The sequence below is a fragment of the Akebia trifoliata genome, chromosome 7 (genome assembly GCF_017979445.1).
Source record: "Akebia trifoliata isolate Shusen 1 chromosome 7, ASM1797944v1, whole genome shotgun sequence".
Lineage (NCBI taxonomy): Eukaryota > Viridiplantae > Streptophyta > Magnoliopsida > Ranunculales > Lardizabalaceae > Akebia > Akebia trifoliata.
This window is the reverse complement of record NC_141381.1, coordinates 33,312,225-33,336,253: the sequence shown is the minus strand read 5'-3', so window position 1 is coordinate 33,336,253 and position 24,029 is coordinate 33,312,225. Positions and strand designations below refer to the sequence as shown.

The window sequence follows — 24,029 nt, the reverse complement described above, 5'->3', positions numbered from 1 at the left end:
AATACACCTTGCTAATTAGTATTTCGGTGGTTGTGTGTGTGCGCGCGCGTGTGTGTTTGTGTTATGTTTGTTAAAAGAAAATTTATACAACAATGTCAATTTTAGTGTCTCTTTTTATTTATTTTTTTTATTTTTATTTTATGAATAATGATTTTTTGACTTAATTTTTCTTTTTCACTCAATTGACGTGATAGAGGCACGAAGTCATAATTATTTTCCTTGTGTATCCCGAAGAAAATGATTTATGATTTTTTGCCCTTGTCAAGTCAATCGAGTATTGACTGAGTCGAAAAAATTATGTTAGAAAATCACGACTCAAGTAAAATTTTCCTTCAAATCTTGAAGAGAGATTTGTTTTATAAAAAGAGTTGTGATTTTCCTTAGGATGCACAATTGCATATTTGAAAGGATGTGTATCCTGAGAAAAAATATATGATTCTATACCCATGCATGGCAGGATAGTAAGACGGTATATGCCACATGGGGAGAGTCAAAAATCAATATTCTTACGAAAATTATGTGCTAAACTAATGAACCAATGACATGATGCCACTTGTATTGAAAAAGTAAGAAAAAACGTCGAGAAAATTTCTCCACTAACCCTTAATACAAATAGTGTCGTGCCATTGGTTCATCATGAGCTTAGATGTTGATGCCCAGTTCATTTATTTACGTTCCTCTACTTGAAGATAATTGAGTAATTGACACCACATATAATGGTCTCAAAATGAAATTAATTCCAAATTCAATCAAAATATCTTCTCAAACTATTCCTTATTGCTTTGTACAACCAATTTATCCCTTTAGACTCCAAACAAATGACGAAAATTTAAGATATTTAGAAGATGACAAGATATATAATTTTTCTAATGATGAAAGGGAATGATTTTTCAATGTGGTTTTGGAACTTTTCTACAAAAGACAGGTCATAATAGTGGTGCTGTGTTTGTGTCGAGTCATTTAACTTTCCTAAACAAGTACTGTACTAGGAAATTAAAATAGTAATTTACATCTTTTGTAGATAAACTATGTGGACTGATTACACCCATTGGATTTATTTTTATTATGAATCATGGATCTTGATCATCTAAAATCAATGGTTCAGATTGTGTTCATTCGATGTATCGTAGCTGATCGTACATACTGCTCATATCAATGGTCAAGTTAATCTCTCTATTACATCGTGTTTTGATTAAGATGTGATCTTAATATATGATTACGATCATATCTTTGATCCCACAAAAAATAAAATCTTTATTGACAAATGATCCGAATCAAAATCCTGTCTTTAGGGTAGAATTAAATTTTCAATCCAATCTGAATAGTACAATAGTTTGCCGACCTTCGGATCATTCAAAACGCGTTTTGAAGTCTTTCAAAACTATTTAGATACTTTTAGGTTTGAGGGGTAATTTTATTTGAAGAGTATTTTTCATATTTTGTTAGTTAATATTTAAAATCACTTTCTCCAAATTTATAAATAACTTTTATTTTTACCCTGATTTAAAATAAAGAGCTTAGGTTTTCCATCTTTTTCTTCACATCTTATTGTTTCGATATTTTTCCTTCATCATTGATAATAATATCAGTACAAAGTATCTTACTATTATAGATAGACATCACAAACGATAAAGAGTCGTGATTTTCTGACTCTCCCTTCTAACATACTCCCCTGACGTAGCATGTGTTAGAACCATAAATTTTTTTCCTCACAATACACAAGTACACATCCCCATAAATATATAAGATTGAGTATCTCGAGAAAAAAATTTTATGATTCTAACACATACCGTATAGAGTATGGTTGTGTCAAATGAGAGTCCGTAAATCATTATTTAACAATAAATATATTTGAACTTTTCCACTTTTGTCTTTTTTTTATCTCTTGTTATATTTGAAAGTGACTCCCAGCATTAAATCTTTGAGTTGCAGACAACAACAACAGTAAATAAGGATGACACTTAACCACTAAAACAACATTATCCAATTAAAATTACATGTAAAAGATTATTATAATGTTGGTAGATAAGAGTTAGGTTCATAAGTCCAAACCCTTTCTCCATCACATGAAAAGATCCCTCTCAATACTTTATCTCAATTATTATTTTATACGATACCATGTGTTATCTTTATTTTAATAGTTCTGTAACCATCAGAGGTACAGTCAAATGTTGATTTCATCTTCAATTTTGACTCTTCCCCAGTTAGAGCTCCTAACCTTTTTCTAAGCCCAAGTGGAAAAGAATCCATATGCGATTGACAAGTGTCATATATAAAATATAAAAATACAAAAAGTAAATAAAGTATATTGGTACGGCACATGACACGACTTGCCTTGTTTATTGTTGTTGGGATATTTTTTACAAACTCGAGGAACATCCCACGGTGTGAATCCTGGGAGTAGGGTAATGAAATAAAATCATGATGTTTGAAAATGATTTTAATAGTCAAAGTATACATAAAAAGGGTATTTTTGTAATGTTGGGTTCAATTTTATTAAGACATTAAGAATTGAGACGTCCAGGGCCGGCCCAGTATGACTTTCCGTAGCAGTGGATTGCATACGACAAGGATGAGTGACTTTGAAGCGGCTAGTCCTCTTCAAAATTCGAAGCAACCCTTCTTGTTACAAGACACGTGGTATTTTAAATTTATTTTATACCTACATTTCGCCAAAATTTGAAACACGTCCTTAAAATACCACGTGTAATTCAATCGAGTGGGGTTGCTTCAAAATTTTGAAACAGGCTACTCACTTCAAATATTTTTTTTCGACAAAGATGATTTTATAAAAAATTTAGTGAGGATCTCAAAATGCCATATGTTATATCGCACATCTTGACGTGAATGTGCATAAGAATCATAAATGCTTTTAGACTTGTATCTCGATGAAAAATATTTTGAGGATACATCAATATTATTAAAAAAATATATATAATCAATAAAATTCATTACGTTAAACACTATCCAGTTTTGATCAAATCAAATCGAACCAATGGTTAAGATGGAAGAATATTCTTAGACATTTTTCAAACTGTCAATGTCAATAAGGAGGTTTGGACCGGGCTTCATTGAGTCTTAATCCTTGAATAGGTAGTTTGTAACTTAGTCCTATAACGATGTGATCCCATCAAACTTAAGTTGACCAAGTCCAAGTCTAGTCTTATTGAGCTGGTTGAGTTTGGATTGATTATTTGACTTTACAGAAAAAATTAAATTCATACTATTTTAAAATTCGTTTTAAAATGTTAGATATTATTTTTCATCAAAATGGTAGTTTAATCTCTATCCTAATTGTAAAAATGAATAAAGGTGAAGATAAATTTATTATCTTTTAACCAACGAGGCTTGGGTGCAGTGGCCAAGGCATAAAAAAGGGAGAGGTATTGAATCAAGTTCCCTCGTTGGTCACCCACATGAATTTATCACTATTTACTATTAAGAAAATAGGTACAATCGAAACAAGAAGATGAATTGAAAAATCAAACACAAGATGCAATCACACGAAGATTTTATATGATTATCTCTAAATTGAGGTACATCCATAGATCACATCGATTCCACTATGAAGAAAAACTTACAGTTATAGATTATACCCTTTCATTAAAAATGAGAAATATAAATATCCCAGACTTCACAAATCACAACACTTATTTGGTATGTGTAGTTGGTGGGGTATCGCATGTAACCAGGGATTTTCAGAGAGTTATGGAGAGAGAGAGTGAGACCACTTGGAATTGCGATATAAGGTACAATCAAACTTGATGGGGAAAAAGCATCCATGGTTCCTGCACATTTCCCTGTTAGGTATGTGCGATATGAGGTACAATCTAGAGGTCACTCTAGCATGCAGGGGCGGAGCTAGTAAGGAGCTGGTGGGGGCAATTGCCCCCACAGAACTTTGAGACACCCCTATATTTTCAACTAATTACATGCCCCATTTGTCCCTACTCCCTCACCCCTCCCCCCATTTGCCCCCACACCCTCTCCTACCTCCAATCGTATTTTCCAGCACAAATAATTTTCCCACCATTCAAGTTCTTCAACTATACAACTACCAATAGTTTGCCCTCACTACAAGAAAATCCTGACTCTGCCTCTGCTAGCATGACTCAAAATTTTTAGTAAGGACATGATTAAAGGTATTCTTTTTCCGAGGCAGCTACATTGGAAGTATACAGTTTATTTCTTTAGCAGATCAAACAATTTACTGCAGTCCAAGATTGGACCTGAATATGACACTTGGGAGTGTTTTGTTAGATCAATGTCGTGTCGTGCAGCCACATGCCTTTCACATTTATCTGTAATTAATTAATGAAATTCAGATAATTAAAGAAGCCCATTGTTTTTCTTTGATTTCAAACGTCTGCTTAAATTTGTTTTCGGCAAAATTCTAACTCACGCATATTTCAAGCTAAAGAGCAATTGTGATCAATGGTTTAAAAATCGGACCTATAATCAAACTGAAATTATGGTTGGATTGACCCATATCGAGACCTTTGATAAAGCGACAATAAAATAGATATTCCACGTCATGTTTTAGAGAATCTTAATAGCTGATTGATCAAAATTCAAAGATTTCAGTCGAAAGGAAACTAATGATGATGCTAATACCAAAAGTCCAAAACTCAGTGAGGACACTATCTTTGAATATTGAGGCAACGTGATTTGCATAATCCTTGGTATTGTATGTCACGTTATTTGATTTTGTGCTCATTACTAGTCATTTAGGCTACTTCAAAGAGATGAAAAAAATAAAAAATTGAAAGGGTTTTTCTTTGCCGAAAGTACGGGGAAACAATTTTATTTCCTCAACATGCCCTCTCACGTGTGGGACAGATTGGGCCAAAGCACGTGTCCCCGCTTTTACATTATGATAAGTTTGTGAGTCCAACTCAAAAACCAATTGGCAATGAGTGGAGAGGCCCAGAAGCTTATAAGGTGATAGACAAGGTAACGAGTGTCCAATGTGGGACTAAACTCAACAATATATAGAAGAACAATTCTGTGTATAAACTGCTTGCTAAACATGTCAGTTTTACGATCAAAGAAAGAAGGCAAGCTGATAGGAAGATGCATAAAATGGGTATTTATTACAATGAAAAAGAGATTTAAAATGAGTAGAAAGATGAGAGAAGGAAGAAACAATAAGCCAAGGAGGAGAGATGCAGACAGTTAACATGCCCGCAACAAGGACTAGTTTAAAGGCATTAGAATTGGAGGGATTGGCGAAATGCCAAAATGGGTTGGGTTTTTGCGGGAATTTAATTAAATTCATTGCGTTCGATTCATGAACATTTAAATATCTATTTCCATCATTTTTTGTTAGGGGTCGTTGATACGAGTTCGACCTTAACTATGATTGGTTTCATTCACATATTGTAGTTGAGATTTGGAATGTTTGAAGTAATAATCATAATACTTGAATAAGGCTGAGCCTGGCCCAATTACTAAACAGGCTTTGAAATACTAACCATAATATGCCCGTCTGACGCAAAATCCGACCCATTGACAACTCAATATTTAAAACCCGGTATCTTGTCTCATTCTCTGATACCAAGTTGATTAGTATTTCAGACTAATAAATCTGTTGAGATCGCTTTAACATGATGTATTGATTTTAAATTTTTGTTTCTTATTATAAATTTGTTTAGTACATGTTCAGTAACAAACTCTTTACTATTTATATAGATTAATATTATATTTATATCATTAGAAATTAATTATTTGATGTCAAAATTACAAAATTTCATTGACTCAGTCAAGTCAAGTTTTTATAAAGAATAATGATGAATGCAGGCAGTTTTGCTATGCCGACGGCACAGACCAACACATCTTTTTCCTGGGTATCCCGATGAAAAAGATCTATGGTTCTGTGCCCTTGCCATGTCAGCCACATAGCAAAACCGTGTGCATTCATCACGACTCTTTTATAAACTAGGCTGATACATATGAAATTTTGAAGAACATTCACTTTAAAATCGTACTTAGAAAATTTTGCTGAAAATGCAACCTTCGCTCTATGAAGTGGAACTTGGCACTGTGCACAACATCCAAACCTAAATAACCAAACTCTTTTGAAGAAATAAGGTTTGAAACACCTCATAAAGCCACAAAGATCACATGCCGAAGTTTGAAAGTTACATAAACCCAATCTTAAGAAAAGCATACTATACATTCCCAACATTTTGACTAGAGCCGCCATCACAACATACAAACCAAGTCCCCGAGTTTCAGAACAAACCAGTTATCTTCCTTTAAACTCATACACTTGTGAGAACATGACTAGGAAAACTTCTCGAAGACTGCTGTGCATTCCATTACACCTTGTAGAACTGAATCCCTTGCCACAGATTAAGATATTGGTACTTATCTCTTGATGCCATCCATAGAGTAAACACCCAAATTATTTTGCAATTCAAACATATTAGAACATGAATCACTTTTTGTGCCAATTGTTCATCGTCTTCGTTGTCCTCATTGTCAATGTTGATCTATTTCTTTCGTGGGCATGTACTCGATAATTGCTTTGATGATGTTCTCTTAAATCCCAATAATTGGATTAGTAAATCTCTTCTTTCTTCGGAAGAAGTCACCATGTAATTGTAAATATTTTCATGTGTTGAAACACTGGAGACTTCGCTAATATAAATTTTAGATATTTTATCACTCGTGGTGCATCTGAAAAAGTGGAACATCTGAAAATATTGAAGATGAGAACCCAATAACTGGATTTGTAAATCTAATTCCCTCCTTTCTTTCTGGAGAAGAAGTCACCATGAACATATTTTTCATGTATTGAAACACTGGAGACTTCGCTAGTATAAATTCTAGAAATTTTATCATTGGTAGCGCAGACTATCAATTGGTGATCCAATTAAATTTAAACAAACTTAAAAAATGTATAATATCAAATGTAGAAACAAGAGAGTTAAATATGAATATACCACAATTTGAATTTACTCTAAAATCGGAGAGCTCATCAGCCATAATAATATGAGTTATCGTGCACGGTTGATTTGGTATGTTCTTTTCACATAAATACTTAAAAAAAGAGAAAGAAAAGAAACAAACAACATGTTAATAATATTACTTTGCCCCAAGTAACTACTAAACCAACCAAACCAAAATATGAATTTCTTTACCTGTGTAAACTTGTTCTTCATGAAAAGCATTCAAGAGATTGCGGTATGCTGAGAATATTAATGATTTTATGTCAGAAAATTAGTTGATGTGTTCCATGATTAGATTATAATAGTCTAACGAGACCAACATGTGTGTCAAACATGGGGTGTTTAGTATAGAAATAATGAACTGGCCTTCAAGAAAAAGATGTTTGAAGTTTGAAGCAAAAAATTCTTACTGTCTCAGCAATGACATATTTGACATATTAATCCACACCTCCACACCATGAAACTCAGTTAATGGAATGAGACACCTAAATTTAAATCTTGCGAAAGTGACTATGGGTTTTGGGTTGGCATGGACCTAGAACGAGTTTGGATTTGGATTGAGTTGTGGGTTTGGATCAGGATAAATTATGAGTCTAGAGTGAAAATGAGTTTGGGCTTGGGTTATTGGTTTAAAGTAGGTTATGTGTTTGGTTTAGGTTTATGGGCTTATTCCAAGGAAATGGGCTTAGATTGGGTATGAATAAAATGGATTTAAATTAGTGAAGTGGGTTATACATAATGTTTGGATATGCAAAATAATATGAAATGAAACACGTATGCATGATAAAGAATGATAAGTGGCAGTTAGTATGAATTGTGACCCCATTGAAGACCCTTAGATTTTTATTTGAAATTAAATTTGAGATTTTTGAAATTTTGGATTTTTTTTTTTTTCAAGTGGACTCCTCCAAGTTAAGGTGTTTACATTAATTAGTAAAGAAATAAAAAATAAAAAATGATTTGATATACTCATATCCGACCCGAAACCGACGCATTTAAGTATATCTTATCTGTTTTAAAATCTTGGTCCAATTAGATTATGTTCCTTTGACTCAAATAAATGATACATATCTTGTCACGTGAACCGCCTAACAGATACAGATGACATGTCGCACATTTATTCCTGAGATGGATAACCTAAGCCGATGGGTTGTTAAGAGACGAAGTCAAGGTACCACGTGTCATGCAAAGGAGACAATTTCTTCGATATTTGATGAAAGGTGTTCGCTTCGAAACTTTTTTCCAATGGTTAAGTGCATCCGCCATGCTCTGCCCACCGAACCACGACGAATGTTCTAAAGTCAAAGCTCTCAACAAAATATTTCATCATTAGTACCGTGGTGGCGCAGCTTATTAAGCATCACCTACTCTGCGCATGTTAGCAAGGCTCATTTTAAATAAAATAAAGGATGGTGAAGGAGAAGAGCTAGGGCTACTCTCTGTGCAAAACCAGCAGAGCCATTACAGACTCCCTTTCAACCTTCAAGTCTATCTCTCCCTCTCTCTCTGTTGTTCATGTTCTAGGGTTTCTATGTATGTGTTCTTCTCTCTCGACTGAGGGATTTTGATTTTGTTTATTTGAATTTTTGCGGGAGATCAGACCAGAAGAATCAAGATTCATGGAGATGATGAAATCTGGGAGGGGTCTTCAGGAAGAAGAAGAAGATGATGAGGAGGATTACCTACCAAGAAAATCTGGTTCTTCTCAGAAAGGTATGTTATATGCGCACCTTCTCTTGAATTCTAGAGCTAAGGATTTAGGTTTTTTTTGTGGTTAGGTTTCTAATTTTTCAAGAATCAAAGAATTTGGGTCTTGGTGTGTTAGAAATATATATATGCCTCCCCAATTTCGGGTTGCCTTGATGAGATTCCGATAACAGTTTATGTTTTTTTTTTTTTTTTTTTTTTAATTCATCGGTAACTGTAGATGGGAAGAGCGTGGATCATGGGGCTAACACACCAAGATCGAAGCACTCCGCTACCGAGCAGCGGAGGAGGAGCAAGATCAACGAGAGGCAAGTTCTTAGGTGTTTCTTTTGTTTCATAAATTGAAGGTTGGTTGTCATCTTCAATCAGATTACTTTAGTATTTTGTTAATTGATGCAGCTAGTGTTCTCTTATGGTCTCTTTAGATCAAACAATTTCTGGTTATGTTTTGCAATTTTCATCTTCTGTTGTTGATATTGAATTATTGTGAGATTCATTTTCTAATCCCGGTTCGTGATCATCTTCTTCGTCGTCAAAACCATATCACAAATTTTTTTTGGAGTAGCCCTTATTGGTAATAAATCAAGGGAAAGTAGACTGAGATGGGCTAAGTTAAGACCTCAACTAGGAGAAGCTTTACATTTAGTGCCAGAACATCTGTTAATAAATTAAGTGTAATAAAAATGTTTACGATTTGATTGATGAGTAGAAAGAGTAAGAAAAGTAACATTAGAAATGAATGCATTCAGGAAAATGTAGTAGTAGCTCTAATAAGCAATAAACTAAGAAAAAAACCAATTTAGATGGTTTGGGCATGTTCAACAAAGGCCGATTACATTTCTATTTATATGAAATATTTAAATTGAAGGTTCTAAAAGAGAGAGGAAGACCCAGAAGAATGTGGATAGAGATAGTTAAGTGTGGATAAGAACACTCATTCAGTAACAGGAGACGAGGATCTGAACAAAGTGGAATGGACGAAAGGGATCTTTTAGCTGAATCTTTGTGATTTGGCTTTGACGATTATGAGGATGTGCTATTAATCAGAGTTGTGATTGGTTATTTTTACCCAATGTGTGGCCCTTATACTTATCTGATAATTCTTTATAATGACTGTTATGACGTTAAATATGATATCTACCAAATGTCTGGTGGATGTAGATCTTTATGTTTCCTATGTGATTAATAGCTTTTCCAGTTCCCACATCTATAATGAAACCAGAGAGAATGGTAGGCCAACAAAATGGGGTCACAAAGAAACTAGTCTAGGCTTGAAAGGATAAGTGACTTGAGCCATTTTCTGTAGGTTATAAGTTTCTCGTAAGTAAACAAAAGGAATCTGAGATTTTTGAATCCGTTGCTAGACATAAAAGTGCTCCCAAGGAGCATCGTCTTCATACTTGTTAGTTGGCTTGATGGTCAATAAACTTTTCTTGCAGATTTCAGATACTGAGAGATCTAATACCCCAGAATGACCAGAAAAGAGATCGGGCATCATTCTTATTGGAGGTACAACGTAAATTTTAATGGTATATTATGTTAGTTTCTTTACGTCGGATGCTTCAAAGTAAGTGCTAGGTCTATGACATTATGTTTGTTACATACATCTGAACACCTGATTACAATTAATTCTTTCAGTTTCAAGTGGTTGATGGAATATCTGTATGCCCATGCAGGTCATTGAGCACGTTCAGTTTTTACAAGAAAAAGTAAATCGTTTTGAGGCATCAGCATCATACCAAGGGTGGCACCATGAACCTATGAAGTTAACACCATGGGTAAATTCCAATTGCTTGCTATTTACCTGGAGTGGACATTTTAGATTTGTTGTGTACAAGGGCTTGGGTGTCTGATGTGTGTGGGTAGGAGATTGTCTTGGGCTCTCTTGACTTCTCCGTGCTAATATGTTTGCATTTGTGCCATTCATAATTGTTTACACATTGTTTTAAATATGATGGCATGTTTGGGGTGTAAATTTTGTAGATGTGTTGTTCATATCACGCAAAAAAAATTGACTTTTTCATAGTTCACATTAATTTGTTTCTATTATTAGTGTGTTTTTTGTTTTTGGTATGGGCTTTTATTGATTCCTATGGCATGATTTTTGAACTGTCACATTCCCTGAGTAATTGTTTATTTTTGGGTAAATAATTTTTTTGACACAAGGGGTAAGGGGGTAGCATTTAAGGGTGTAAAACAGGCGGGCATGAAAGTACAATATCCAATTGGGTTTGAATTGAAGTTCCAAGCTAGAGCTCGACCCATGGCCCTAATATAATTGGACTTCAGGCTGGGTTTGGTTCAAGCCCATTTTCATGAAATTAAAAAAAAAAAAAAGCCAAAAAATTAACAATAACAATATAAAAAGAAAAATAGAATAAATTAATTGAGATTACAAAAAGTAAATATCAAACTCTTTATTAAAGAATTGAGATTACAATTTGAGAAAATACAATTACAAATAAAAAACAAAAAATAGAATAAATATAGTGAGATTACAGAAATTGAAGATTAAGCCCTTTAGTAAGTTCTAACTTTTGCAATATACAAAAACTAGGGGTGAGGAGCTGAATCACAATAAGTTGAGCACATCTCAAATAGGTTGACAGTCATTCATCTATGATTTGCACAACTCTACCCCAAAAATAAATACAATTAAAATGTATAAAAAAAAAAAGTCGCAATAAAAAAATGTAAAAAACTGAGAAGAACACTTCAATCCTTCTCCAACTCTACCATATTTCCATTTCCTCCTCTAGATCTTCCCCAATGAGCATATTAAAATTTCTCTCATCTACCTTTAGCAATTTCTTAAGCGAAAAAATGCATAGTCGTCAAGTACATGCTTACTTTCGCTGAATACTGAACTTGGGTACTGTTAGTAGATCACGGGCCATAGTGAAAAAAATAGTAAACCTACTTTCTTGTCCCTTCCACCAATCCAAAATCAAATTCATCATCATATTGATGTTGGGCTAGTCTAGATAGCATTGCAGTTCCAATTTTTTTTTTTTTTGATAAGTAGTTCAAAATTCAAATAAGTCGCACTTACCATTGAACAGTTTAACCAATGCCTAACTATTCTTCATGCTCCATTATGTGATTCTGATGAGCTGGAGTCAACATTCAAGTTGATCCTATCTGCAATTGGTATTCTTGATAGAGTATTGTTAATACTAATCTTTTGATGCAATTTCATTTGTACATTCAATACGTATATTGTGATTGCTATCATGAGTACAAAATTTTAATCCTCTTTAAACCTAGGGACAATAACAGAAGCTAGTCCAAAAAGCAAAAATTAATGGAATTTCTTCCCAATATTTCTCTTCTTTGTTTGAAACAGAGAAACGGCCATGGAACTGGAGAAAATAGAGTTGATCATTCTTTATCCATAAACAATGACCCTGGTCCAGCAACGATGTTTACTGGAAAGTTTGATGACAATAACATAGCTACCGTGCTTGCAAACACACATAACCCAGTAGAATCTGACCCGAGCACTGGTGCCGCCTACAAGGAAATGGATGGCCACCCTGGGCTAGGAAACAAGGCCATGCCCCAGCCTGTATCTCTTCAGACACATACGTTCACTACTGTTGGAAGGAGCAGTGGGGTGGCTGAACCTCTGCAGAGAGCTATCTCTAATGCAGACATGGCAATCCAGCCTCAAACCCAGTTATGGCATGGTAGACCAAGTGCAACTGAGTGTCTTGGCACGAATGACATGTTAAATGAGCAGGCAGAGCACACAATTGAGGGAGGCACAGTAAGCATTGCGGGTGTTTACTCTCAAGGGTGAGTCATGGCAAACTTTGCAGTTCCGCTTGTTTGTTTAGTTCTTACTAAGTGTGAAACTCCCTTGGTTATGGAGAAATTCATACAAATAAATAAATAAATAAAATCTGAACCACATGTAAGTTTTTTTATTTTATTTTCTGGATGAATATAATATGTATTATGAAAGAAAGGAGAATGAGGTCGAGAAGACCTACCAAATACAGAGAGAGAAATAGAAAGAAAAAAAACAAAACAAAACAAGTAACTACAAACCATAGCCCAACCCACAGCTAGAATCTCTCGTTACAAACAAGTCTTATTTCAATCTCTCATTCACCACTTGAATTTTTTAGGGAGATCTAGCTCTGTTTTCTTCAAAGATGCATTCAGGAGGATTTGATCTGCACTCTAAGCTTATCAATGTTTAAACGGACTAATGAATAATGAGTTTGGAGCAGGTTGTTGAATAATTTGACGCAAGCACTGCAGAGCTCGGGGGTTGATCTGTCACAAGCCAGTATCTCAGTGCAAGTTGATATTGGGAAGCGAGCACTTAATAAGCTGACTACTATGACATGTGGTTCTAAGGTACACAACTCACAGTATCTTGGGTCTTTTTTTTAGCTCAAGTTCCTAGGCTTAATTTCCTATTACAAAGGGAAGATCTACAAGCCATAGCTGTAAATGGGAATAACAATTGATTTACCAGAGTAATAATGTGGTAAGTGCCGTATTAGTCGGCATACCACACATTTGGATGCATTGCTGGATCATTTGCTCACAGGATGCAAACCAAATTTGTAGCCCTATGTAAGGACTATGCTATTCTTATGTTACGTTAAGTTTACTAACAAAAAATTATACGCTATGCATGAGAGTACCATGGGATTTTGCTTCTGATTTTGGACTTGTGTCCCCCCATGCCTGAACAACATGACCTGTATTCTGAGCACAAGTCATGATTCATTTGTCCGGATCTTACGAAAGTCACCTCTGGAAGCCAAGTTCTTGTGGAAGTTGGTTGTTACTTGTAACAACTAATAAAAAATAAAACCTTATGTGGGCTATTAACTAAGAAAGAAGTTCCCCTTTATTTTTCCCTCATGCCCCAGGATCATGAATACCCTTCTAGTAATCGAGCAATGACACATTCTAGGGTTACAAGCAGTGGTGAGGACTCAGATCCAGCTCCAAAGAGGTTCAAGATACAGTAGAAGTTCACCCAATTCTTTCTATCATGCCGCAGCGAGCCTGGTCAAGCTCTGAAGAAGTTTTCCTTGTCCTGCATTTTTTTCTTTCTTGGTCTTCCAACTCTTTTTTTCTCTACATTTTGATGGGTTTTGCTTATATGTCAGACCCCTGGTGAACAAACCATCTGGTTTATAGATAGGTCTAGTTTGTTGGGACATGTACAGTGTATTTATTTACATGTATTTTATCTCCAAAGGCTTCCATAGAGATATTGACAAGCTACTCTTCAAGGCTGCTTCCATTTCTTTTACTGTCTGTCTTGTTTTGCCGTGGAAAGTTCATGTAACATAAAGGGGCACTTTGTTTCTTTCATTAAGTACATCCTCATATACCTGTGCATATTGAAGACTCATTCTGCGATAGGATTAGTTTACAGGTTAATAACAAGGATAGTGCACAACCATGGTTTTAAAACTAGTTTTGATGTCTCGGACAAGTTTTCCGATACATTTGAGCCATCTCATTTAACAATGAGAAAAATGAACCATGGTTTTAAATCTCGTCCGATACGTTTGACTTGTCTATCCATCTCGTTGGTGGTTGATACCAAGATGTATCGGACGAGTCGTCTTGGTCTGGGACGAGATTTAAAACCATGTACACAACAGCATTAAATGATTGTGTAGCCTTAAAATATAATAACCTGATTTTGCCATCGATATTGATCTTGAAGCAAAAGAAGCCAAACCTTCTCTTCCTCTTCTATAGGAGACTAGAGCTGTCATCAATGAGAGATGAAAGTTTCTTGTACATCTATTGCAATATTTGTAAAAATGAAGGTTTTAAAAACTAAATTTAAAGGTGATTTAGATTTAAACATGCGACCTATGTTTTGGCGAATAATACCGATGTTGCCCAATGTTTTGAAGCTTATGTCATGGCTCTCTTGACCAGAGTATTCTTAATAGACTAACAGTAAAGACCTAAATGCCTTCATCTTCAACTTCTAGCCAAATGCATTTGATTATCTTCCAAAAACCAGCATCTTCAATCTCTATGGCATATTTTCATAATCTACTTAATATCATGTTCAACTAATCATATCCAACCTAATATTAACTCTTTCCGAAAAAAAAAAAAAAAAAAAAACACCCTACCGTTTTCTATAAAAAATCCCATTGTTTTCTTCTCCCAAAATCCTATTTTTATTCCTTCCCACAATTAGACATCTTCAAGCTCTTTAAAGAGGTTGAAGATGATTGGTTATCTATTCCAGGCCATCATTTTCTACTTTGCCTCGACCCATCTTAGAAAACCCTAGATTTTTCTATCTCAAATTTCATCATTTTACCCATTAAAAAAATTATATCTTGCCTTTATGTTTGAAAGTTGAAGTAGATAGAATCTTAATGTTGGGAATTTTGATCAATGAGATTGAAGAGATTTTGAGAAGAAAAATCAAGCATTTTTTACTAGAGGTCGAAGACAATAACGTAAGAAGATTGAGCTGGAAGTATGCCATCAGTTTCAAAACATAGGGGTATCTCTAATATTCCTCAAAACATGGGGGGGGGGGGGGGGTCGGGTCTAAATTACCCTAGATTTAAGGCATTTGGAAATAGGTAGACATTTTGGTCATTTTCCGTAAGTCTCATACAGAAGGTGACTGTCAAGGGGGTTAGATCAATAGTTTAAAAATGCAGTGGCGTCCCAATATTCAGTAAAAGCTTGAGGGGTAAGGATAAAATCAATCAAGTCATACTGTCATTGGTTGTCAGAGAAGACTGCGGCTGAGATGAGAGAATATTACTTTTAGTGATAATCTCAAGGAAATCTGTAAAAACACTAAAACGGTAGAGCAGGAGACCCAAACTATCTGGAATTGTAGAACTTGTTTCATAGTTGGGACTTGGGAATCCTTTCCCAACTTTTATAAGAATATCTAAACCCAACAAAAGGTCCCGCCTTTTAGATTAGGATCCAACTTCAATGATTTTGGTTTACAACCCCCTTTCTTAGTATGAATCCCCAAACCTAATCTTTATTTTAGGGAGTAGTTACTATTTCCACATCAACTTTTACTATTACCACACCAATTTAAAATCTTCTTACAATCCATATTCCATAGGCGTGTGATAAGTAACTCCAAAAAAGTTTCTCTGTTTCCAATTGAACAACTCTCCCTCTCTCTTTCTCTCTCTACCCATCATCTTCACCCTACACTAAAGCCCTAGATTTTTCATCCCTAAAACTCAACATGAGGGATCTTAGTAGTTTCCTAGTCACCAACAAATCAGAAACTCAAGATGAGGAAAAATGAAAAATAGAGAGAAGAAGGCGACCTAGAGGAAGAAGGAGGACTCCACCTTCTTCGTCATCAAAGAACTGAGGCATCCTCTCTCTCTCTCTCTCTCTCTCTCTCTCTCTTTGTTGCACTATTGTGATGTGGGGGGATTAGGGTTACTTGAAGTTAAAAAAAGAAATTTTTGTTTGCAAGCACAACTTATACAATTTTTTTTTTTAATTTTTTAATTTATTTTTCAACCACTAGAGATTCAAGTAATTCCTTTATTAAATCTGTGGGTAATTTCCAACAAATCTATGTTAAATCTATTGGTAAATTTTCACTTTAATCTATGTTGATTTTGTAGGCATCAAAGGTGTTTGATGAATTGTGTGAGAGAACAATGTTTGCAAAGGAATCTCTATTTGTTAAAAATACTTATGTTTATTGTTTAGTTTGATGTCATTAAGATTTAACTTCAGATTTGTTAAAAAAACAAAGGAGTAAAATTCATTTTATTTTGCATAACCAGATTTGTTGTCTTTGTACTCAGTTTTGTGTTTTTAGTGAAAATACTAAATGATTTTAGATTGTGACAGATATGCTATTGAGCTACACTTCATGGTGATGTTTTGATAATGGATTGGGATGTTCTGTTTGAATCTCATGTAGTGGTATAGAACATTAAGTTTTGTTAATGGAGATTTTGAGTTTGATAGTCGTGATGTTGTTTTGATTTGTTGTTTAGTATTAGATCCATGATATTTGTTTTAGAGTTGCATTTGTTGTTCTTGATTAGGTTTCTAAAAAATCGTATGTTTGTTTTAATTATCCCTCAAGTATTAGAGATTTAGGTCTTTGGTATTTGATCTAGAGTTGTATTTCTTCTTCTTCATTAGGTTTATTTGGTATCATTTTGTGTTTTTGTTTGATGATGTGCTAATTGTAGATCCCAATATTCGGGATAAGAAGTAAATGATTGTGTGATGTTTGGTACACTCATCTCAGCTATTGCTTGGGGGGTGTGGAACGAAAGAAATAACAGGGTGTTCAATAACAAGATGAGAAGCCCTCATGGCAGGTTCTTGGAGATTTTGGGCATATTGTATCTTTGGTCTAAACAGAACATAGATTTTACGGGAGTTACATTTGATGACTTTCTTTTTAGATGGAACTCTTTATGTAATCATTGACGTTTTAACTTTCTTTTTTGTAGCTCTCTGTGAGGCCTCCTCGGCCTCTTTGTATTTTCCCCTTCATTAATTCATTATACTTATCAAAAAAAAAAAATGTTTGGTACACTCATGGTGTTTGAAGAAATTTATCAAACAAAAAAAGATTTGTCTTTTTGGAGGAGGCCTAGTTTAATATGTTGTCTACTTTAGCTCGATCATTGAAAAATTGGAGTGAAGGGTGAAAGAGGATCTTGATGTTGGGAGCTTGTGAGTTCACTGTTGTTGTGGAGAGACCAACGGATGCATCATGAGGAGAGAAATGAGAAAAAAAAAAAGACCCACTGAATAATTGGTGGGTCTCTTATATAAAAAAAAGATATCAATGAACTTCTATGAAATGGTTTCACCGGGATTCAGCCAATTGTCTTGACCATGGGCTATTGTTGAGAAATAGGAATCAGTGTTATAAAAGGATTTCCTGTGATTCTTAGTGTGGAATGAGTCAATCGTTAACTTTGGTATCTTATTGAAAATGTTGTTATGCACTTAAGCTTTTGTGTTCTTGATATTGTAATAATTTTGCATTGAAAAGTGGAATATTATGTTGGAGGGAAATATAGTCGCCTTTTAATTTTATGCATAAGTTGAACTACATTTTACTTCCATTCCCCCTTTTAATCAAATACAAAAATTCATTCAGAGTAGTCAAATTGTACTAGGAAATGGTTAGAACGGACAGGATTATGTTTTTGAAGGAGGCCCCATCTCAGGGTGAGGCTCACTAAAAACGATATAAGGCGCAACGGTAAAATGAACAAATAAATAACCAGGGCTCCCAAAAGGTGTACGCCTGAGGCATAAACAAAATCAACTTGTGTTGTAGTAAGTGTGTCTCTCCATATTCTCCTTTGGTAACTACCAAGTTGGTTCTATTTTGGAACCCCTTTGGAGCTGCTTAGAAAATAAACCTAATTGGCGACAGGTCATGATGAAAATACTTGAATTTCTAAGCCCAGCAATCAATCACCTAACATGATGGTATTCAGTATATAGGTCCATCATGGGGGTGTGCCAGAAATTCTTGTGTGACCTGTGTAGCTACTTTTGAGGAATGTGATCCATTTGTGTTGCTTGAATGACCAATGTAGGGACCTTTGAAGAGTCATTTAAAAGTCTGAAATAGACTCCTCCAATAAAAAGTGACTATGCGTATGGTTAATGTTCCCTTAGTGGATTGCTTTTAGCTTGTAAACTTATAAACTATTTTAGTTGCATGCATGCTGCATTTATATAAAAATGAAAGATTGTGTGCGTACTTGGTCATTGCACACGTGCTGCTTTTACATAAATATGTTCATTATGTCATCTATATGTGGTGTATTCCTTTCATCAAATCGACTAGTCTCATTATCTCAAAGCCACCTTTCTATTTGTCGAGAGAACTCTGTATGGGTTACTTGTTATACACTCTAATGTGTCACTGCTCATTTTAATTTCCTCCAAAACCAAAATAGTGGGTGATTTGACAAAGGTGTGTTTGTGTTTGCAAAAATAGGTTCAAAAGCGGGCCAACACTCCTTAATCAGTTTATGCCAAGCAGTGAGATTTGCCAAAGAGAGTCCACACAAATTGATGGATGCCACTTCAAAAGAACACAAATCTGAAAACTCTAATTCCAATGGGCATTGGACAATTGTTGTACCTCGTCGCAACAAACAGAGGAGGAGAAATCTCCCCAAGATGGAAACCATCGAGCAACAACAGACGTGGGCCCCAACTGATTCCGAAACCAACCCCGAAAAAGAGCTGAGGTTGATGCAAAAGATGCAAATCTGCATAAGAAAACTCGAAAATTCTGAATTTTACCGTACTTTTCTTTCCCAGATCCAGACTCCTGAAGTTCTTAATCATTTCCATAGGGCGTTAGCCCAGGAATCAAAGATGCAGATGGTGATATATGGGATTGGAAGCATAGACTCATACGAAACCCCTCGATTGCAGCTTGCCCTTGCGATCTTGATCAAAAGAAAATTTGATTGGATCGGAGACATCGAGGTTTTCGACCCAGTTCTCTCTACAACAGAATCTATGGTATTGGAAGCTCTTGGTTGTTCAGTTCTGTCGGTAAACGAGCAAGGACGGAGAGAAGCCTCTAAACCAACGATGTTCTTCATGCCCCATTGTGAGGCAGTGTTATATGACAATCTGTTACAGGTGAATTGGCGAGCCGAACACTTGAACCGAATGGTAGTGTTTGGGAACAGCTTCAAGAGGTACGAATGGTACGTGTCAGAGTTCAAGAACTCAACCATTCGTTATTCAGCTAAGCACGTCCTTGGTGCTAGTAAATTTTCCAATGATGTTGGAATTGAGACAGTTTCAGATGATTTTTTTAGAGCTTTCCATGATTCAAGCTGGCATTTTTTCAATCTGGATCCAGAAATGGAGCTAGAATTGCAGTCTATTAAATAAAATATTTTTTAGTTCTCCCATTGCAAGTGGTTATGCTGAAACCTAGAATTTTGAAAATTTGTATTTAATCTGATATTCTTGTGCTGTGGAGTGGAATTTGCTACACATTTAGGTTACTTGGTCTCAATTTTATTTTTGTTAAGTAGGTAAAAGGTTAGGGAGCATTTCGGTACGCAATTATCTGTCTCATCATCATAGCTATTGATGTTTAAGTTTACCTTCCCATTGATCTCAGCAGGTTTTCAGTGCATGTTAAACAGGGAATCCACATTTGCATTCCAATGGGGGTCAGGTCTTGATGATGGAGTGAAAGACACATAAAGGAGTTGGTCCCCCCCCTCCCATACTGCCAACATCTACCATCTACCCATAGTAAACCAGGTGTTCCACCAGATGATGTGTCTAACTGAAAATTAATGAATTTTGGAGAATAAAAACTTCTTGGGGACTCTGAATAAGATCTTTAAAAGACAAACGAAGGGGGTTTGATCTCACATGGCAATAAAAATTAATTATTTTTTGTAACTTCCTCTTAACTAGTAATCTCTCTAAATTGAATTATGGTCCAAATTACATCTTGGGTTCAACATACGACAGAAGTTTACTTGGAAAACAATGACATATATCTAATTCAACCTTCAAGGCTTGTCTCATGAAATAAGTGTTGGGCGCAGCGGTCAAGATATTCCTCCCAAAAGAGAGAGATCTTGAATTCAAGTATCTTATTGGTCACACAGATTTATCCTTTTGCTTTGCTTATTTGATATGTGTGGCTTGTAAGATATTATATGTATTGGGGGATTTAAGTGAGATATGATGCTTTTAAGTAGTTACTTGTCTCACTCACTCTAGTTGGTCTATCAGATCAAAATCCGAATAGATGGATTTTTTTGATAGAAAAATCAAAGATTTTTTTTTTTTAAAAGTACGAATTAAGATGACATAAGATTGAAGAGTTATAAGATCATTGATTTTGAAAGAGAAAAAAAAGAAGAAAAAAACTCTTAGATTTGGGCTTGAGGGTGATGATGATGATGAGGGCATTTAAATCATTAAATATGTCTAAAATTTAAATGGGCCTAAGATATTGAACAGCTGTCAATGAATCAATTAATCAAACTAAAATGATGTACATATCGAGGCCACACGTTTATACTGGCGAAATCACATTTTTGTTCCTCCTCATGGACATTTGGTATAGCGTTTTCAGTCTCTGTCACTAGTGTATAAGGCGGTTACACTTGATATAAAGAAATCGGCAGGGCTATTTTGGTAACTGTACGACTAGTCGATAAAACAAACAGATATTCTTCTGCAACTCTGCTTAAGAGAAAAAAAGTGTATTTGGCAAGAATCAAAGTGATCTTCGAACGATGGAGAGCGGAGGCGGTTGGATCTTCAATGGAGAGCAAAGAGTTCGACCGTACGAGAACCAATCCCTGAATTGCCCTCGCTGCGACTCGGTCAACACCAAATTCTGTTACTTCAACAACTACAACCTCTCTCAACCTCGCCATTTCTGCAAGAACTGTCGACGCTATTGGACTAAAGGTGGTATCCTCCGTAACGTCCCGGTCGGTGGTCGTTGTAGAAAAACCAAGCGGTCCAAACCGGATCTGAACAAGAAGATAAAATCAACTTCTCGTTCCAGCACCAGCAGTGACAACTCAAGCCCTACAAACACCGTCACAGAGACAGAGGTTGTTCATGGACTACTCAACTACCCTGATTCGCAACTCTTCGTCTCCCAAACAGCTATCACTAACCCTAATTTCGCATCCAACGGTGGAATCATACCAGAGTACGGTAACTTGATGACGGTGCCGAATCAGGCAATTCTAGGGTTACAGCAGCCGAAGCAGGAAATTCAGTTACAAGAACACAAGATGACGAACATGGTTGATGAGCTGAAGACGCAGGAGTTTAGGGTCCAATGTCTTGATCAAACGGTTCCTGTTGATTTAGCAGGGTCAGAGTTAACGGCGTTAGATTGGAATAGCAGTGAAGATCAAGGGGGGTGGTTTGTTAATGATTTGCCCAGCATCGTTGATCAAGGATACTGGAGTCAAACTCAATGGACTGACAATGATCACCCTTTTTACTTCTTGTAAGTCAAAATATCACAAACTTATAACTTCTTGTTAATATTATTGTTGTTTCTCTTCAACTCAATTGCAAGTTAGTTTTTTTTTTTTCCAGTTATTTGTAGTTTTTTAATTTAATTAATGTATCTAAGTTTCAAATATACAGAAAGAGAGAGGATGAGAGAGGACAAAGAGGCAGATTTTTATTTAAATTGTCTGTTTGTTTGTTCTCTCTCTCTCTCTCGAGATATTTAAGTGTAAGAAATGTGACACATCGTCTTAAATAAATAAAGAAAGTGGTCCGTCCGTATGAAGTGTGAAGAAAAAGATTGGCGAAGTGAGAGGTCGTTCTCTTTGTCCACTGTCCACTGTCGACTGTCGAGAATTGAGAATACGGTACAGAAGATGGGGACCACATGACCTAACCTGAGTTGTGTCATTTGCAAATGCCCACGTGCACTGTCGCTCTGCCAGTGGTTTTGTTTAATGGAAATGACACGTGTCCCACTGTTGAACTAGGTCGGTATTTTCCTTGCCCACTGACGTTTGACTGTACGACGACGCCAAGGAGAGTCACGACAAAGAGGAAGAGGAGGAAAACTCCTCCGCACTTGTCGTTTATTATTCAAGAATTGAATCAAAGTTCATTGAAATCAAATCAACTCAAATCGAATTAAAGTCGATTTGATTCGATTAAATTTTAATTATTAATATTTTATAAATTATAAATAATATTTTTTAATAAAAAATAAATATAAAAAATTTATAGAATAAATTACAAATGTATCCATAGAAGTTTATATATATTGGGGTGGTTCAAGGGTCATACGTAAAAGTATATGAAAAAACAATGGTTTTTCAAAATATGAGTTAGAGGTTTTGGATTGAGCTGATTTTTTATGAGGATGGTCACTATGATGAGAAGATCATCCTTACAAAAAATCAGCTCAATCAGAAACTTCTAAATCCATCAAAAGTGATTTACAAATTATAAATAAAAATTGATAAAAAATCGACGATCTACATTCTAAATCACTTTTAATGGGGTTAGAAGTTTCAGATTTGACTGATTTTTTTTTTTTCGGATGATCTTCCCATCATAGAGATCATCCTTACAAAAAACAGCTCGATCTGAAACTTCTAACCCATATTTTGAAAATTTATTAATGTTACATTGTTTTTACATATTTCTCATATGTCCCTTGAACCTGACATATATATATATATATATATGGGAAATGTTCAGCACCCTAAGCTTTACCACACACTTTAACAAACGTTTTTTGTCCTACATGGGTTAGAAGTTTTGGAATGGGCTGATTTTTGGTGAGGATGGTCTCTATGATTAGAAGATCATCATCCCCAAAAATCAGCCCATTCCAAAATGTTTAGCCCCATGTTTACAAGTTGAAAAATCGTGGACCGTCCATTTTTTGTAAACAATTTTTGATGGGGTTAGAAGTTTTGGAATGAGCTGATTTTTGGTGAGGATGATCTCCTCACCATAGAGATCATCCTCACCAAAAATCAGTCCATTCCAAAACTTCTAACCCATGTAAGACAAAACACGTTGTTAAAGTGTGTGGTAAAGCTTAGGGTGCCGAACGGGACCCTATATATATATATATATATATATATATATATATATATATATAGGTCCCGTTCAGCAACTAACATTTTGGCAAACACATCTTTTAAAACATGGGTTAGAGGTTTTGGAATGGGTTGATTTTTGGTGAGGATGATCTCTACGGTGAGGAGATCATCCTCACCAAAAATCAGCCCATTCCAAAACTTCTAGCCCCATGTTTATAAGTTGAAAAATTGTGGACCGTCCATTTTTTGTAAACCATTTTTGATGGGGTTAGAATTTTGGAATGAGCTGATTTTTTGTGATAATGATCTCCTCGTCGTAGAGATCATCCTCACCAAAAATCAACCCATTCCAAAATCTCTAACCCATGTTTTGAAAAATGTTTTGCCAAAATGTTTGTTGTTGAACATTTCCCCATATATATATATATATATATATATATATATATATATATAGGGTCGGGTTCCTGCAACACACATTGCGACACACATATAGATAACGTGTTTGTCTTATATGGGCAAAAATGTTTGGAATGGGCTGATTTTTTGTGAGGATGATCTCTGTGATGAGGGGATCATCCTGGAAAAAAATCATCCCATTCCAAAACTTGTAACCCCATCAAAATTGATTTACAAAAATTGGACGGTCTACAATTTTTCAACAAAAATTGGACAGTCTAGAAGTTTCATAATGAGCTGATTTTTTGCAAGGATGATCTCCTCATCACAGAGATCATCCTCACAAATAATCAGCCCATTCCAAACATTTTTGCCCATATAAGACAAAACA

The 24,029-nt window shown here is 35.3% G+C and overlaps 3 protein-coding genes across 4 annotated transcripts; all 3 read left to right on the top strand.

The window, feature by feature from the left end:
- The first annotated feature begins 8,242 nt into the window (after positions 1-8,242).
- On the top strand, positions 8,243-13,946 carry LOC147399259 (transcription factor BIM2-like). 2 transcript variants are annotated; one of them, XM_086448749.1, is made up of 8 exons: positions 8,244-8,439; positions 8,554-8,666; positions 8,881-8,968; positions 10,100-10,169; positions 10,337-10,438; positions 12,007-12,458; positions 12,899-13,028; positions 13,553-13,946. In XM_086448749.1, exons 2-8 carry the CDS (start codon positions 8,573-8,575, stop codon positions 13,652-13,654), a joined length of 1,038 nt encoding a protein of 345 aa, XP_086304875.1. In that variant the 5' UTR covers positions 8,244-8,439; positions 8,554-8,572; the 3' UTR covers positions 13,655-13,946. The 2 variants fall into 2 exon arrangements, with proteins under 2 accessions (XP_086304876.1, XP_086304875.1); XM_086448750.1 differs by having other exon boundaries at positions 8,243-8,666; positions 13,597-13,946.
- Positions 13,947-15,766: 1,820 nt separating this feature from the next.
- Positions 15,767-19,739, top strand: SRR1 (sensitivity to red light reduced protein (SRR1)). Its single transcript, XM_086448748.1, has 2 exons — positions 15,767-16,021; positions 18,646-19,739. Exon 2 carries the CDS (start codon positions 18,723-18,725, stop codon positions 19,560-19,562), a length of 840 nt encoding a protein of 279 aa, XP_086304874.1. The 5' UTR covers positions 15,767-16,021; positions 18,646-18,722; the 3' UTR covers positions 19,563-19,739.
- A 1,096-nt stretch (positions 19,740-20,835) lies between these two features.
- LOC147399257 (uncharacterized) lies at positions 20,836-21,760 on the top strand. Its single transcript, XM_086448747.1, has one exon. The coding sequence runs from the start codon at positions 20,936-20,938 to the stop codon at positions 21,671-21,673; it is 738 nt and encodes a 245-aa protein (XP_086304873.1). The 5' UTR covers positions 20,836-20,935; the 3' UTR covers positions 21,674-21,760.
- Positions 21,761-24,029: the final 2,269 nt, after the last annotated feature.